A 16,771-nucleotide genomic window follows, 5' to 3' on the forward strand; every position below is an offset into this window, starting at 1 on the left:
CTGGTCGAACTACAGAAACACTGGACCTACTGGATTATATATCCCATCAGGCCTGAGAACATTTAGGATCCTGATGAAATCCTCAAACTGAAAAGTTGTTCTTGATAAAACAAGTGAGGATGTAGTTTTGACCGTTTAAACCTCTGATCCAGCAGAAACCCAGTGCAGATATATATCTCTCTCTGCTGTCGACACGCCCTTCTGTCTGTTTCAGAAAGTTCAGAAACTGTCCAACGCAGCCCTACAAATTTCAGCGTCACTATGATGAGGAAAGGTGAGTTTTGAAAAGCTCTTTTAAGATCCAAGAAGCACTTAATCTGATAACATACTGACCTCAGACAATTAATTTCGCATCTGCGTAAAAGGAGATCTCTCTCCATACCAGCAGGTGGCAGTAGTCTATATTCATCAGCCAAAAAGAAAAACCAGAAGACTGCAGATATACAAACTGATGTTTTTTCACTCCACTCTCACTGATATAGTCACTCTGCTCATGAGGCTTTCACTGTTGGCCTGGTGTGTCAGGCCTGGAGGCTAATAATGGATGTTTTTCTGAGTACAACTAAAGACACAAATTAACCTCCTTATGTGGACTCTGACCTGGAAACAAGTCCATCAAATTGACCTACCTGTTCCTCTCGGGCTTCCTGTCAGGTGTTTGTCTGGGTGGAGTCGGAGGAGCTGACTGCTGGTTGCAGTAACTTTTCCCTCCACTGGGAGCAGTGTAACCCGGTAAAGTGCCCCAGTAGATCTCATTAGAGACCATCTCCATCCCTCCAGCTCTGGGTGAACCGGATGGTGAGGATCCAGAGAGCCTGTTGTCAAGACTACCAGGACAGGAAGTGACAGGAAGTATCTGGTTCTGTTCTGTCCGCACAGGTGAAGAAGAAGTGGGCGGGGACCCCTGGAACGTGGCGGGGGCGACCCCGCGGTTCAGCCTTGGAGGAACAGGAGGCAACGACCCCCCTGCATCTGACAGAGACAAGCTTCGACTCGGCCTCCTCCTCTCTGCCTGGCTCAGTCTGCGGCTCGGAGTGGTCGACTTGTTGTTGAGGTCAGAGGTCAACCTGTCCTCAGGTGTGGGCGTGTCCCCTGAGGTCAAACCCTCTAACAGAGTAAAACAGATGGACTCCTGGGAGAGCCTCCTGGGTGGGGGAGGGTCAGGGGTTGGACAGAAGTGGACGGGGGTGGTCCTGCGCCGGTTGAAGACGGTTCTGGGTTTAGGAACTGGCTTCACCAGTGGTCTGCTGCTGTCAGAGTTGGTCAGCATGGCGGCGAGGTTCGGAGCAGAGCTGTTCCTGAACGCCTCAAAGTTAACAGGTCCCGACGGCGACGCAGCGCTGCGACCTCGCACTGATGAAGAAATGTCTGTCACAGACTGACAGCGGTCACGTGGGAGATCAGTTTTCTGATTGGCTCTCTGAGCCTCTGTCCTCTGAATGTGACTGACCAATCGTAGGATTCTCTTCCTGTGTCCTGTGGCGGTTATACCCAGACTGACCAGCGCGTCATGATCCAGGTGTGTGAAGTCTCTAGCCAATAAGAGCCCACCTCTACGGAAGGCGTCCAGGTACCTGCAGTGGAAACAAGCAATTAAGTTTAAACAATGACGATGATGAAGATGTTACCACCTGAGTGTCAACTAAAAACAAGAACACAACTTAAACTCAACACCATAAATTCAATTAAGACTCTGTGTTTGGTGCTCTGATGGATTCTTCTTCCTCTGAATCTGTCAGTATGAATTTGACCCTGTAGAAATCAGAGCTGACGCTTCTGTTAGTCTGACTTTAGTTGAACTAAAAGAAAACTAAATGTGTATGCTATGCTACGTGTTAGCAGGTTATTGACTCTGACCTCTCCAGATGGATTGCTACCAGCAGCGTCTCAACCGGCGTGCTTCCATCCAGCGAGGCCATGACGACCAACATGGAGTCTGGATGTGACGTGGTCTCCTCCACATTCAGAAAACACGGCTGCCATCACTGACCTACAGCAGGGACAGACGACCGCTGTCCATCTGGAGGAGACAAGAGACGGGACAAGAGTTCAACCAACAACTGATCCAAACAACACAGTGTTCTTCAGTATCTGTCTGTGTTCACACGTTTAGACTCCAAACAACACGGTGGAGCTGATTTCAGGACTGTTTCTGCTAAATGCTGAAACTTTAAACTATCTGCTCCCCTTCTCAACACTCAAATCTTCACTGGAGCTGTGAAGATAAAAGCGTTGTGTAATAAAGGGTGTAAATATGGTCTCCTCAGATCAGGTTGTGATCTCTTCTCTCCTGCAGACTGTGATCACAGCAGACAAGCTGTATGGAGACATCTGATGTTTTAAAACAAGTCTCCAGCTACTTCAGTTGTTAGCAGAATGCTGCAACTCTGTTTTACTGTGAAGCTCCAGAAATGTTTTGTGGACTGCGAGACTTCACCTGACTTTCATCTGCATGGAGGGAGGAGATGATGACTGAGTTTTGGGTGAACTGTTCCTTTAAAGGTGAAACCCGGTTCCAGGTGTATCAGCAGCAGAGGAGCCGTGTGTCTGTTTTACTGCACTGTGATGGCATCACCGTGACCTTTGACCCCCCAGAGGTCACGACACCCCTCCCAGCCAACTAAAACCACAGAAGCAGAACAAAACATGATGTCATCGGCTGGACACAGCAGCAGTATTGTCTCTGAGCGTCTGCAGCAGGATGACCTTTGACCTGTGGACAGACGGGGGGGTCTGCTGAGATGCTGAGAGACAGAGAGGCTCGGTTTGGAAACACCGGCGGCCATTTAATGAAGGAGGAGCACACCACATCACAATAACACACACACACACACACACACACACACACACACACACGCTGTCATATGAGCGGTGTGAGGATTATTTTAGAAACTGAACAAACAGGACACAGAGACAGAGACAGACACAGAGACAGACAGAGAGATACAGAGAGAGAGACAGCGACAGACACAAAGAAAGACACAAAGACAGACACAGAGACAGACACAGACAGAGACAGAGACAAAGACAGACACAGAGACAGACACAGAGACAGAAACAAAGACAGAGACAGACACAGAGACAGAGACAGAGACAAAGACAGACAAAGAGACAGACACAGAGACAGACACAAAGACAGAGATAAAGACAGACACAGAGACAGACACAGAGACAAAGATAGACACAGAGACAGACATAGAGACAGAGACAAAGACAGACACAGAGGCAGACACAGTTACAGAGAGAGAGAGAGACGGACACAGAGACAGAGACAAAGACAGACACAGAGACAGACACAGACAGAGACAAAGACAGACACAGAGACAGAGACAAAGACAAACACAGAGACAGACACAGAGACAGACATAGAGACAGAGACAGACACAGAGACAGAGACAGACAAAGAGACAGACACAGAGACAGACACAAAGACAGAGATAAAGACAGACACAGAGACAAAGACAGACACAAAGAAAGAGACAAAGACAGACACAGAGACAGACACAGACAGAGACAAAGACAGAGACAGAGACAGAGACAAAGACAGACACAGAGACAGACACAGAGACAGAGACAGAGACAGAGACAGAGACAGACACAGAGGCAGACACAGTTACAGAGAGAGAGAGACGGACATAGAGACAGACACAGTTACAGAGAGAGAGAGACGGACACAGAGACAGAGACAAAGACAGACACAGAGACAGAGAAAGACACAGAGTGTCCTCTGAGCGTCATGGTTTACTGATTCTCAGCTGATTATTGGGATCAGTTGGACACGTTGAGCTTCACTCAGAGACTCTTTGTTTCGTCTCTTTAATAAAGTGTTGATGGGACAGCTGGTCTCTGAAGGAGACGACATGCCGTGTTCACAGGGACGTCTCATTGGCTCATTAATTTAAAACATCAGTCTGTAACAACAGCAGGACGATCCATCGATCCTCTCAGTCTGAGGGGACATACTCCTGTCTCAATGTTTGACATTCCATCAGCTGTTCAGAGAATATTAATAAATAAAACCAAACAAAGAACAAAACTCACTACGATCATTAACACTGTGATCAGAGTTCATACTGAGAGAGGAGGACACACACACACACACACACACACACACACACACACACACACAGGATACAGGGAGTGCCTGCAGCTGAGGCGAGGCATGTAACCTCAAGCTGAAGGGTGGAGGGCTTTCAAAGAACACACTGTGTGTGTGTGTGTGTGTGTGTGTGTGTGTGTGTGTGTGTGTGTGTATGTGACCTTGGTCAGCAGTGATTGTGTATCTCTGTGTTTCCTGAAAAAGGTTGGAATGTGTTACGTTTTACCTCACTGACTTCTGTGTGTGTGTGTTACAGTGTGTCTATGTGTTGTGTGTGTGTGTGTTGTGTGTTACAGTGTGTGTTGTGTGTGTGTGTTACAGTGTGTTACAGTGTGTGTGTGTGTGTGTTGTGTGTTACAGTGTTACAGTGTGTGTGTGTGTTAGTGTGTGTGTGTGTGTTGTGTGTTACAGTGTTACAGTGTGTGTGTGTGTGTGTGTTACAGTGTGTGTGAGTGTGTGTGTGTGTGTGTGTTCGGCAGCAGTCACTCTCATGTTTAGTGATCTGATGTGAAATCAAACATGTTTTTAATATTTGAGATAAATGAATAAACATATTTAAACAAAAGAACAGTGAAGATGTCATAAATGACTTGGTCGAGAAGACGCTGGATGACATCAGAGTCAATAAGTGTGAAATACAAGTGAACTGGATGAATCATGAAGTTCTGAACATGTTGACAAACTGACCATTAAAGAAACAGGAAGTGGTGAACTTTATTGTGAAATATCTGGTTGCATAATCACAGACAACAGCAGGACGTCAATGTCAGTCCTGATTCACTTCATGTTACATCATCTGAACCAACGTCTGTCTGTCTGTCTGTCTGTCTGCCTGTCTCTCTGTCTGTCTGTCTGTCTGTCTCTCTGTCTGTCTGTCTGTCTGTCTGTCTGTCTGTCTCTCTGTCTGTCTGTCTGTCTGCCTGCCTGTCTCTCTGTCTGTCTGTTTGTCTGTCTGTCTGTTTGTTTGTCTCTGTGTCTGTCTGTCTGTTTGTTTGTCTCTGTGTCTCTCTGTCTGTCTGTCTGTCTGCCTGCCTGTCTCTCTGTCTGTCTGTTTGTCTGTCTGTCTGTTTGTTTGTCTCTGTGTCTGTCTGTCTGTTTGTTTGTCTCTGTGTCTATCTGTCTGAGGGACAAAACTAAAAACAGCACTGTTTCCTTTTTCTGCCTTCACAATAAGAGCACTAATATCATGAGTGTTGATCATGTCACAGGTAAAAGTATATTTTGTTCATCGCAGTAAGAAGGAAACACTGAACACTGTCCATCACACACACACACACACACACACACACACACACACACACACACACACACACACACACACAAAGAGTGATTCAAAGACAGAAAAGAATAAAAGATGACACCAAACTGAATGTAACCGCATGATAAAAATAACTGCTGGACACACACACACACACACACACACACACACACACACACACACACACACACAAAGGTCAGCAGCGTCCAGTTTGAAGACAAAGGAGGAGGAGGAAGTGAGTCACTGCAGCTTCCTCCTGTCGACCTCTTTCCTCTAAACATGAAACCAGCGTCTGTTTTCAGATCAGCCAACGACGTCTGGATCCATAAAAACTTTACTGATTTATGTGACAACACGTGAACAGACAGAAACATTCAGTGCCTCAAACACACAAATCATTTAAACTTTTGTCTCATCAGAAGACGACAGCTGAGAAAAAACCTGGCCACTGAGACTGACAGTGAAAACTGTCCAGATGTGTGAGGGAACTCAAGAGATTTAAGACTGATGAAGAGTTTCAGTCAGTGTGAGTCAGCGTCGGCTCACACGATAACGCTGAGTCAATAAATCTCTTCACATCACTCGTTTGAACAGGAAATTACAACAGTTTGATGATGATGAGGTTCATCTGAATGGAGACACACAGACACACAACACAAACTGACAGAGAGACACTACAACAACGTGTAAGATATCAGGTGTGCAGAGAAAGAGAGGAAGGCAGGAAGCTGCTGAAGGCTGCAGATAAAGGACAAGGACACACACACTCCATCACACACACACTCCCATCACACATACACCCCCATCACACACACACACACTCCCATCACACACACACTCCATCACACATACACTCCATCACACACTCCCATCACACACTCCATCACACACACACTCCCATCACACACACACTCCCATCACACATACACTCCCATCACACACTCCCATCACACAGTCCATCACACACACACTCCCATCACACACACACTCCCATCACACACACACTCCATCACACACTCCATCACACACTCCCATCACACACACACTCCATCATACACTCCCATCACACACTCCCATCACACAGTCCATCACACACACACTCCCATCACACACTCCCATCACACACACACTCCCATCACACACACACTCCATCACACACTCCATCACACACTCCCATCACACACACACTCCATCACACACTCCATCACACACACACTCCCATCACACACACACACTCCCATCACACACTCCCATCACACATACACTCCCATCACACACTCCATCACACACACACTCCCATCACACACACACTCCCATCACACACACACACTCCCATCACACACTCCCATCACACACACACTCCATCACACACACACTCCCATCACACATACACTCCCATCACACACACACTCCCATCACACACTCCCATCACACACACACTCCATCACACACACACTCCCATCACACACACACTCCCATCACACACACACACTCCCATCACACACACACTCCATCACACACACACTCCCATCACACACACACTCCATCACACACTCCATCACACACTCCCATCACACACACACTCCATCACACACTCCATCACACACACACTCCCATCACACACACACACTCCCATCACACACTCCCATCACACATACACTCCCATCACACACTCCATCACACACACACTCCCATCACACACACACTCCCATCACACACACACACTCCCATCACACACTCCCATCACACACACACTCCATCACACACACACTCCCATCACACATACACTCCCATCACACACACACTCCCATCACACACTCCCATCACACACACACTCCATCACACACACACTCCCATCACACACACACTCCCATCACACACACACACTCCCATCACACACACACTCCATCACACACACACTCCCATCACACACACACACTCCCATCACACACTCCCATCACACACACACTCCCATCACACAGTCCATCACACACACACTCCCATCACACACTCCCATCACACACACACTCCCATCACACACACACTCCATCACACACTCCATCACACACTCCCATCACACACACACTCCATCACACACTCCATCACACACACACTCCCATCACACACACACACTCCCATCACACACTCCCATCACACATACACTCCCATCACACACTCCATCACACACACACTCCCATCACACACACACTCCCATCACACACACACACTCCCATCACACACTCCCATCACACACACACTCCATCACACACACACTCCCATCACACATACACTCCCATCACACACACACTCCCATCACACACTCCCATCACACACACACTCCATCACACACACACTCCCATCACACACACACTCCCATCACACACACACACTCCCATCACACACACACTCCATCACACACACACTCCCATCACACACACACACTCCCATCACACACTCCCATCACACACACACTCCATCACACACACACTCCCATCACACATACACTCCCATCACACACACACTCCCATCACACACTCCCATCACACACACACTCCCATCACACACACACTCCCATCACACACTCCCATCACACACTCCCATCACACACACACTCCCATCACACATACACTCCCATCACACATTCCCATCACACACACACTCCCATCACACACACACTCCCATCACACGCACACTCCCATCACACACACACACTCCATCACACACACACACACACTCCCATCACAAACACGCTCCATCACACACACACTCCCATCACACATACACTCCATCACACACACACTCCCATCACACACACACTCCCATCACACACACACGCTCCATCACACACACACTCCCATCACACACACACTCAATCACACACACACACTCCCATCACACACACGCTCCATCACACACACACTCCCATCACACATACACTCCATCACACACACACTCCCATCACACACACACTCCCATCACACACTCCCATCACACACACACTCCCATCACACATACACTCCCATCACACATTCCCATCACACACACACTCCCATCACACACTCCCATCACACATACACTCCCATCACACACTCCCATCACACACACACTCAATCACACACACACACTCCCATCACACACACGCTCCATCACACACACACTCCATCACACACACACTCCCATCACACATACACTCCATCACACACACACTCCCATCACACACACACTCCCATCACACATTCCCATCACACACTCCCATCACACACACACTCCCATCACACATACACTCCATCACACACACACTCCCATCACACACACACACTCCCATCACACATTCCCATCACACACACACTCCCATCACACACTCCCATCACACATTCCCATCACACATACACTCCCATCACACATTCCCATCACACACACACTCCCATCACACACACACTCCCATCACACACACACTCCATCGCACATACACTCCATCGCACATACACTCCCATCACACACACACTCCCATCACACACACACTCCATCGCACATACACTCCCATCACACACTCCCATCACACACACACTCCCATCACACACTCCCATCACACATTCCCATCACACATACACTCCATCACACATACACTCCCATCACACACACACTCCCATCACACACACACTCCATCACACACTGCAGACAAACAGACAGCTGCAACAGTCAGTGTGACCTGAGCTGTGTCTGACAGGCTGTGAGGCTACGCTTCACATGACACAACTCTGTCTCTGGAGTCGAGACATGACTGATCAGTGACAGGAAGTCATAGAGGGAGACGAGGATGGATCAGGATGTGTCCGACTGGTCCCTGACCTCTGACCCTTCAGGGACACACCCTCAGTGTGAGCTTGCTACCTCACAGCTGATGTACAGCACAACCATCTGGATGATCTGTGAGAATAAAGACTGGAGACGATCTTCTCTGTGTTCACTGTGAACACACCACGACACTCTGAACACAACACAGAAAGTGTCAGAATAAAAGAAGGACTTCAGGCTTTAGAGGACGGAGAGACCACATACAGAAACTAAACTGGTAACCTGTCAACACGAGGAAGAAGAAGAAATGTGCAGTCAGCACAACTGTAGGTGGACTCAGCGACACTCAGACACTCAGCATGTCGTTTCAGTGACCTGGAATCAGCTGATAGTACGGCTGTCATGAGTCTGTACGATGTGTGATGTAAAGTGAGCCCGTCACATCTGGATCAGTACCGATCAGCAGATCGTTGATTTTACATCCTGACAAACTCTTTACAAAGATATTTTACAACAACAGCTCGACTTTGTCCTGCTGTCTCTATATTCAGCAAAAATACACAACAGACAGCAGCCGTCAGTGATTCAACAAGAAACTACAGAAGTTCCTCTAATCTGTCCAGAGTGAAACCTCTTCACAATCAAGTCAATAAAGGATCTCTGAAACATGTCCGGCGCTGTCAGTTTCCTCTGGTACCAGTCAGCAGGCTAATGCTAAGCTAGCTGTGACGAGCCTTTTTGATGTGTTTTCTTTCTTTTGTACGCACGAGCTGAAGCACACAGGAGGGGCTGGAGCTGAAACATGATCTCGATGTATTTTTGATTTCAGATCTAACTGGTGGTGTCTGCAGTCGTTTCAGGTTCAGGGAGCATCAGGAAGGAATCATTGTTATCAGAGGACGTCTCCTGCACACCTGCAGAGCAGCCTGAGGCATGTAGACGAGGTCTCCACTGAATGTGTCCCTGAACAGTCACTGATGTCAGAACATGAAGACTCGACAGCAGAAGATGAAACAAACGCTGGTTTTCTGTTTTTGTTCATCAGTGAGCTGCAGAGACATTGGACAGAGCTGGGCTAACAGTTTCCCTCTGCTTCCAGTCTTTATGCTAAGCTAGGCTAACCTCAGGCTGACGACTGTGTTTACTTCAACAACCTCATCTGTTACTGTCCAAACAGGAAGTTAAAGGAGAGACAGAGCCTGATTGGATGACAGACTTGTCAATCAAAGTGCTAAACAAAGCTGACTGTGAGTGGAAGAGCAGAGAGAGGAAGGAAGGAAGGAGGGGGAGGGGGGGAGTAAAGTGAGAACAAGAGAGAGAGAGAGAGCAAGGGTGGGCGAGTGAGCAGTACAATAACAGAGAGTCTGTATTGTGAGGAACAGAGGGCTGATTGTTCAGAGCTGTGACTGGAACCACATACTGAGACCCACTGAGACCCACTGGGAACACTGGGAACACACTGAGACACACTGAGACACACTGGGAACACACTGGGAACACTCTGGGAGACAGTAATCAGTTACTTTCAGTAATAAACTACTTTAATCCTCCACACGTCTCATCTTTGAAATCAATCACAGTCAGACAGAAGCCGTCAGTCTGAAGGGATTCACTGACAGTCAGCTGTTAGCTTAGCTTTAGCATCAAAGTGAAGCTGCAGCTGATTGTTGAGTGGACTAATCATCAATCAATCAATCAATCAATCAATAACATAGTGATGACCTGCAGCTGCACACAGTACAGGTGAGAGGTGTTCAGAAGAGTCATGAGTGTTTTGAGGACCAGGAAACACTGAAACATACGTAATGCTCCTTTAAGACTGAATCATGTACAGAGGCAGACGTGATGTCACAGCACACGTGATGACATCACAGTGACATCACAGCACAGAGTACTGAGAATTAAAACAGGAAAGGAGCTCAATGAACCCAACTTCAATGACATCAATCAATTGATTGATTGATTAAGAAGAAGAGTTGGAGTTGGAGAAGGAGAAGGAGAAGGAGAAGGAGAAGGAGAAGGGGTTGCTAGGAAATAAGATTGTTGGGACGTCCCCTCAGTTTTATTGTGAAGCTCCGGCTCAAACAGGAAGTGGAGTTTCCTCTTTACAGGATGTTTGTGCTGCATGTGAACGCCCTCACTCTTCATCATCATCATCATCATCATCATCATCATCAATAATCTGATGACAGAAACAATATGTACATGGAGACGATGAAATCATTTCCGATCAGATTATTGACCGATGATCAGAAGTGTTTTATTTGAATATTTTACATTATTTCTGCATCTTGATTTGTTTTATTGTGTAAAAACATAAACTTCCTGTCAGTTCGATCAATAAACCTGTCAGTTACTCCTCTGATCAACTGATCAATAACTCAGTCAATCCATTATTGATTGATGATCAGACACTGGAACATGCTCTCAGTCCCAGAGGAGATACTCTACTTTATACTATGTTTACTCAATTACTTTTTACTTTACAGATTCAGATAACTCAAATAAAGTATGATCAATAAGTAAATGATGATGTGCTGTTATTGGTTCGGATTAAACTTTATTGATCTTTAGAGGTGAACTCACAAACTATCAGCAGGTTATAAAATGATCTGATCGCTCATCAATAATCAGAAATCAATAATATATCAGGAAACAATACTTTTACTCTAGAATTGATACTTTTACTTCAGTATTTCCTCCAACCACCTGTTGTGTTTATCATGATGTATGACATCATCATCATCATCATCATCAGATATGATGGTGGTGTCTGTCTGTCTCTCAGCCTGTCTGTCTCTCAATAACTCCTTCACATAAAAAGCCTCTGAGCTTCACTTTGCGCCAAAACTCGCTCTGTGCGTCACTGAGCTCCCTGACACTGAAGAACTGAGCCCGGAGACAGAGACCAGGACCAGAACTCAGAGACCAGGACCACAGTCAGTGAGGACAGACAGATAGCAGAATGAGCCGCTTCCTGCAGAACTCAAATCCACTACATCTGACACCCAAACATCTCAAGAGTCTCACCTCTTATCCGGTCTGGATTCTGGTCTGGATTCTGGTCTGTATCCCGGTCTGGATCCCTGTCTGGTTTTTGGTCTAGTGTCCGGTCTGGAGTCTGGTCTGGATCCCTGTCTGGTTTCTGGTCTGTGGTCCGGTCCGTGCAGGTCTCTGTCCCGGTGTATAAGGCAGCAGAGTCCGGAGCGTGTCTCGGTCGGACTAAGACTTCTGGGAGGAGACACTCCGCTCTGCGCTCTGCTCTGAATGACGTCAAGTTACACACAACAACGACTGATGACGCTTCCTGCTGTGACCGTCAAAATAAAAGCATCAAGACAGGACCGTTTCCGCCCAAATAAAATCCGTGTTGATGAGCGCGTGCTTATTTTATATGATGCAGATTCAAATCAGTGATCATTAATAGATAGAAATAATAAAAGATATGAAAAAATATTGAGTTTATTTAGTATTTTTAGATTTGTTTGTATTTATATTTGGTGGACTATTAATAATAACAACAACAACAACAACAACAACAATAATAATAATAATAATAATAATAATAATAAATGATAAGACAGAACTTCATTAATCCAAAAGGACATTGTTGTGCTCAAAATGACAGAAACAGAAGAATAAAAAACAAAAACAACAGACTGATAATCAAACAGTTTGAAAGGAGCGCATGCTAACAGCCAAATAACATAACAATAAAATAAGATATTTAAAATAAACAGAACTATACAAATATTTATCGCTATGTGTATTAATATATGTATAATATTATCATACTGATCAAAAACAATAATAACACAAAAATAAAAACAAAATCATTAAAATGTTTAAATGTATGATAATAATTTCAGTATGTATGTTTTAATGTAAAAGTCTGAGTGTGACCACGTTCAGACAGGTTTGTCTTTAGATAATGAAGTGAACTGAAAAATCAACAAACAAACAAAATGTAAATAACAATATATTTAATTCTAATCAATCAATGTGACTTTAACTTCTTCAGTAAGAGGCAGAAGCTTTATTGATCTCAAGAGTTTTTATAGTTATTAAATAGTAATAATAATGATTTTTTTAGAGATGATTTTCATACTTTTCTGGTGATTTTATGTAAAAGAAAATGTAGTTTTATTTTGAAGTTTATGTGTTGTGGGTGCAGTTTCCTGTGGCCCCGCCCTCTGTGCTCAGCTCTCATTGGGTAATTGACACAGGTTCAGCCATAATATGAAGTCCTGGTGAAACTAAACATGTTGCTTTAATAAGTTCACACTCATCAGTCTGTGGAGGGTTAGGTAGTCTGCAGCAGCTGCTTCCTGTCCTGATCCTCCATCACTGAGTCTGATCCACTCAGACGACTTCAGCTCGCCCCGAACTTCAAATCCCTCAAACTGACATACAGCCAAGACTGTGCTTCCTCCTCTTCCTCCTGCTCTTCCTCCTGCTCTTCCTCCCCCCCTCCTCCTCCTGCTCTTCCTCCTCATCTTCCCCCTCCTCCTCCCCCTCCTCTTCCTCCCCCCTCCTGCTCCTGCAGCACATTGGTTGTTCTCCTGATGGTTTCATGTTTCTGTTGTCTCATTGGTTCACAAATAGGTTGATATGTTGGTGTTAGCATGTTAGCATCTATCAGAGAGTCACATGTGATATTGAGCTGATGATCTGAGTGCTTTTATTGTGAAGTGGAAGCAGTGAGGAGCAGCAGCAGCTCAGCCACCAGGTGTTACATCATGCAGACTGACAGAGGACAGCCAGTCAGCTCTGAGGAGTGTAGAACTCACCTGTTCATCACCTGTAGTCTGCTCCTGGAAGCAACATCATCAGAGCTGCATGAGAAAACAGTGCTGAGTCTTCTCTGAACAGTCACAGTCTGAAACTCTGACTGACAGTGAACTCATGGACTGTTTCTACAGACTGGACCGGCCTGCAGATCCAGACTGATCTGAAAAGACTATTTCACCCTCGATGTTCAGTCGAGCTTGTGTATGCTAACACTGTTAGCTCAGCAGCTCCAGTGAAGATAAATATGGTCTCTACAGATCAGGTTGTGATCTCTTCTCTCCTGCAGACTGTGATCACAGCAGACGAGCTGTATGGAGACATCTGATGTTTTAAATCAAGTCTCCAGCTACTTCAGTTGTTTAGCAGAATGCTGCAACTCTGTTTTACTGTGAAGCTCCAGAAATGTTTTGTGGACTACGAGACTTCACCTGACTTTATATCATCAGGAGGAGGAGATGATGACTGAGGCTACAGTTTTAGGTGAACTGTTCCTTTAATGCCTGGAGCGTCAGGACTGGCTCTGGTGTGTCCCTCCTGTTCTCGGTGGACAGCAGCAGTAAAGTGAGGAAGTCCTCAGTGAACACTGCGTCCTGTCCTCAGTGAGCAGTAAGAAGTCGGACAGTGGTGGAGTTTCCTCCTCGCTGCCCAAACAACAATCAGAGCTGTGCAGACAGGAAACAGGAAGTGCCTGAGACAATACAGCGCGGAGAGGATCCGGAGCCCAGCTGCATTTTTCAGGCACGAAACAAGGATGCAGTCACACATAAAGTTTTCCTCCTGACTGCAGGAAGAGCCGAGCAGCAGGAACTCAACACACTCAGGCTGTGATCACTGATCTGACCCAACACACCCTTCACTTCACTGGATACATTTACACATGTATGTACTAACATGTGTTTTATACATTCAGTTATGACTCACATTAGTGTTCTCACTGGACGTCCTGCAGCACTCACACACAAAATCACAGAAATAAATAGGAACAATAAATAAAGTGCAGCTTTCTGTTTCCCTCGGATCACTGAAAGATGTTTCCACAGAGAGAAATAATAAACATGAAGCTCTTTAATATTTCACATATTCAGCTGAAGGAGTCACATTCAAACATAAGAGCGCCATCTTGTGGTCTGATTGAGATGTTTATTTGACAACCTGCAGGAACATAAAACTGATCTTCACACTTTGATCCTGTAACGCTGCTTTCAACACTCAGATCAAGATGAAATCATCTGAATCAGAGTTTAAATCAATTAAAGTTCTCTGTGTTCAAATGGGTTAATGTTGTGTTATAACAAAGCTATTTTTAGGGCCTTTTGTCAGTTAGCAGAGGTAGAAAAAGTATTCAGATCCTTTACTCTAGTGAAAGTACTGTGAAAATACTCCACTACAAGTAAAAGTACTGCATTCAAACCTAGAGATGAACAGATATTGATTACTGATTATTGATTATTATCATCGAGATGATAACTGTTTGGAAACGTAAACATTTGAAGTGAAAATGAACATTTGGAATAATCACTGATGAAATGTAACTAAGTACAATTTAGAGGTACTTGTACTTTACTTGAGTATTTATACTACTTTATACTTCAACTCCACTACATTTATTTGATTACTTTAGTTACCAGTTACTACTTACAGATTCAGATTATTCATACTTTATTATAATTTGGCATCAGAGCCAAAGTATGAAACATGAATTTATTTAATCTGCAACCTGACAACAAAATATTCAAACTAACTGAAGTAACAGTACTGAATTATTATTAGTATAATGTACTCAAAATACTTCAGTAAAAGTAATAAAACGTTTTTCAGCTTGTGTCGATGAATTAATCCTGCAGAGTTTATTTAACTTGTGTGTCTGCTTACAACTGCTCCATGTGCCTTTAATTCCCCCCCAGGGAGAAAAATAGTTTTTTGAATTGATTTGAACATAAGAAAAACTTCATTCTTCACTTCATCACAACACTCTGGACAAGTTTTCACCTGGACATATAGGGTTCACCTGGACATACAGGGTTTACCTGGACATACAGGGTTCACCTGGACATGCAGGGTTTACCTGGACATACAGGGTTTCACCTGGACATACAGGGTTTACCTGGACATACAGGGTTTCACCTGGACATACAGGATTTACCTGGACATACAGGGTTTACCTGGACATACAGGGTTTCACCTGGACATACAGGATTTACCTGGACATACAGGGGTTCACCTGGACATACAGGGTTTCACCTGGACATGAGGGGTTTTAGGATGTTTCAGGACATTTCAGGATGTTTCAGGACGTTTCAGGACATTTCAGGACGTTTTGGGACGTTTTGGGACATTTTGGGACGTTTCAGGTTGTTTCAGGAAGTTTCAGGATGTTTCAGGACATTTCAGATTGTTTCAGGACATTTCAGATTGTTTCAGGACGTTTCAAGTCATTTTGGGATGTTTCAGGACGTTTCGGGACGTTTCAGGATGTTTTGGGATGTTTCAGGACATTTCAGGATGTTTCAGGTTGTTTCAGGATGTTTAGGATGTTTCAGGACATTTCAGGACGTTTCAGGAAATTTTAGATGAAGTTACAGCTTCTGAAAACTGTTTGGTGCTCATCGTTGGTTCAGTTGTTTCTGGGTCCATCAGTTTGAAAAGAAAAGCTCTTTCTACAGTTCTGGTCACATGACCACACCGTTGCCAGGGTAACGGGTTGGCTCAGGTGTTGTCGCTGATGTCACCTGATCAGAGCTCTTTCTCAGACTTGGGACAGGTAGGTTGTTCTTATCAGACACTACATGAAGTCCTCTGACAGACAGAACAGACGCCAACAAACAAAC

General features: G+C 45.1%; 1 protein-coding gene across 1 annotated transcript in view; it reads right to left on the bottom strand.

Moving 5' to 3' along the window:
* Nucleotides 1-12,335, bottom strand: part of arap3 (ArfGAP with RhoGAP domain, ankyrin repeat and PH domain 3) — a 37,223-nt gene extending 24,888 nt beyond the window's left edge. The window contains exons 1-3 of the mRNA XM_073487382.1: nucleotides 12,183-12,335; nucleotides 1,858-2,020; nucleotides 630-1,574 (exon numbers count right to left, since the gene is read on the bottom strand). Of these exons, the coding sequence (XP_073343483.1) occupies nucleotides 630-1,574; nucleotides 1,858-1,931 (1,019 nt within the window). The 5' untranslated portion in view covers nucleotides 1,932-2,020; nucleotides 12,183-12,335. The remainder of the gene's footprint in view (nucleotides 1-629; nucleotides 1,575-1,857; nucleotides 2,021-12,182) is intronic.
* Nucleotides 12,336-16,771: the final 4,436 nt, after the last annotated feature.

The sequence above is a fragment of the Pagrus major genome, chromosome 18 (assembly GCF_040436345.1).
Source record: "Pagrus major chromosome 18, Pma_NU_1.0".
NCBI lineage: Eukaryota > Metazoa > Chordata > Actinopteri > Spariformes > Sparidae > Pagrus > Pagrus major.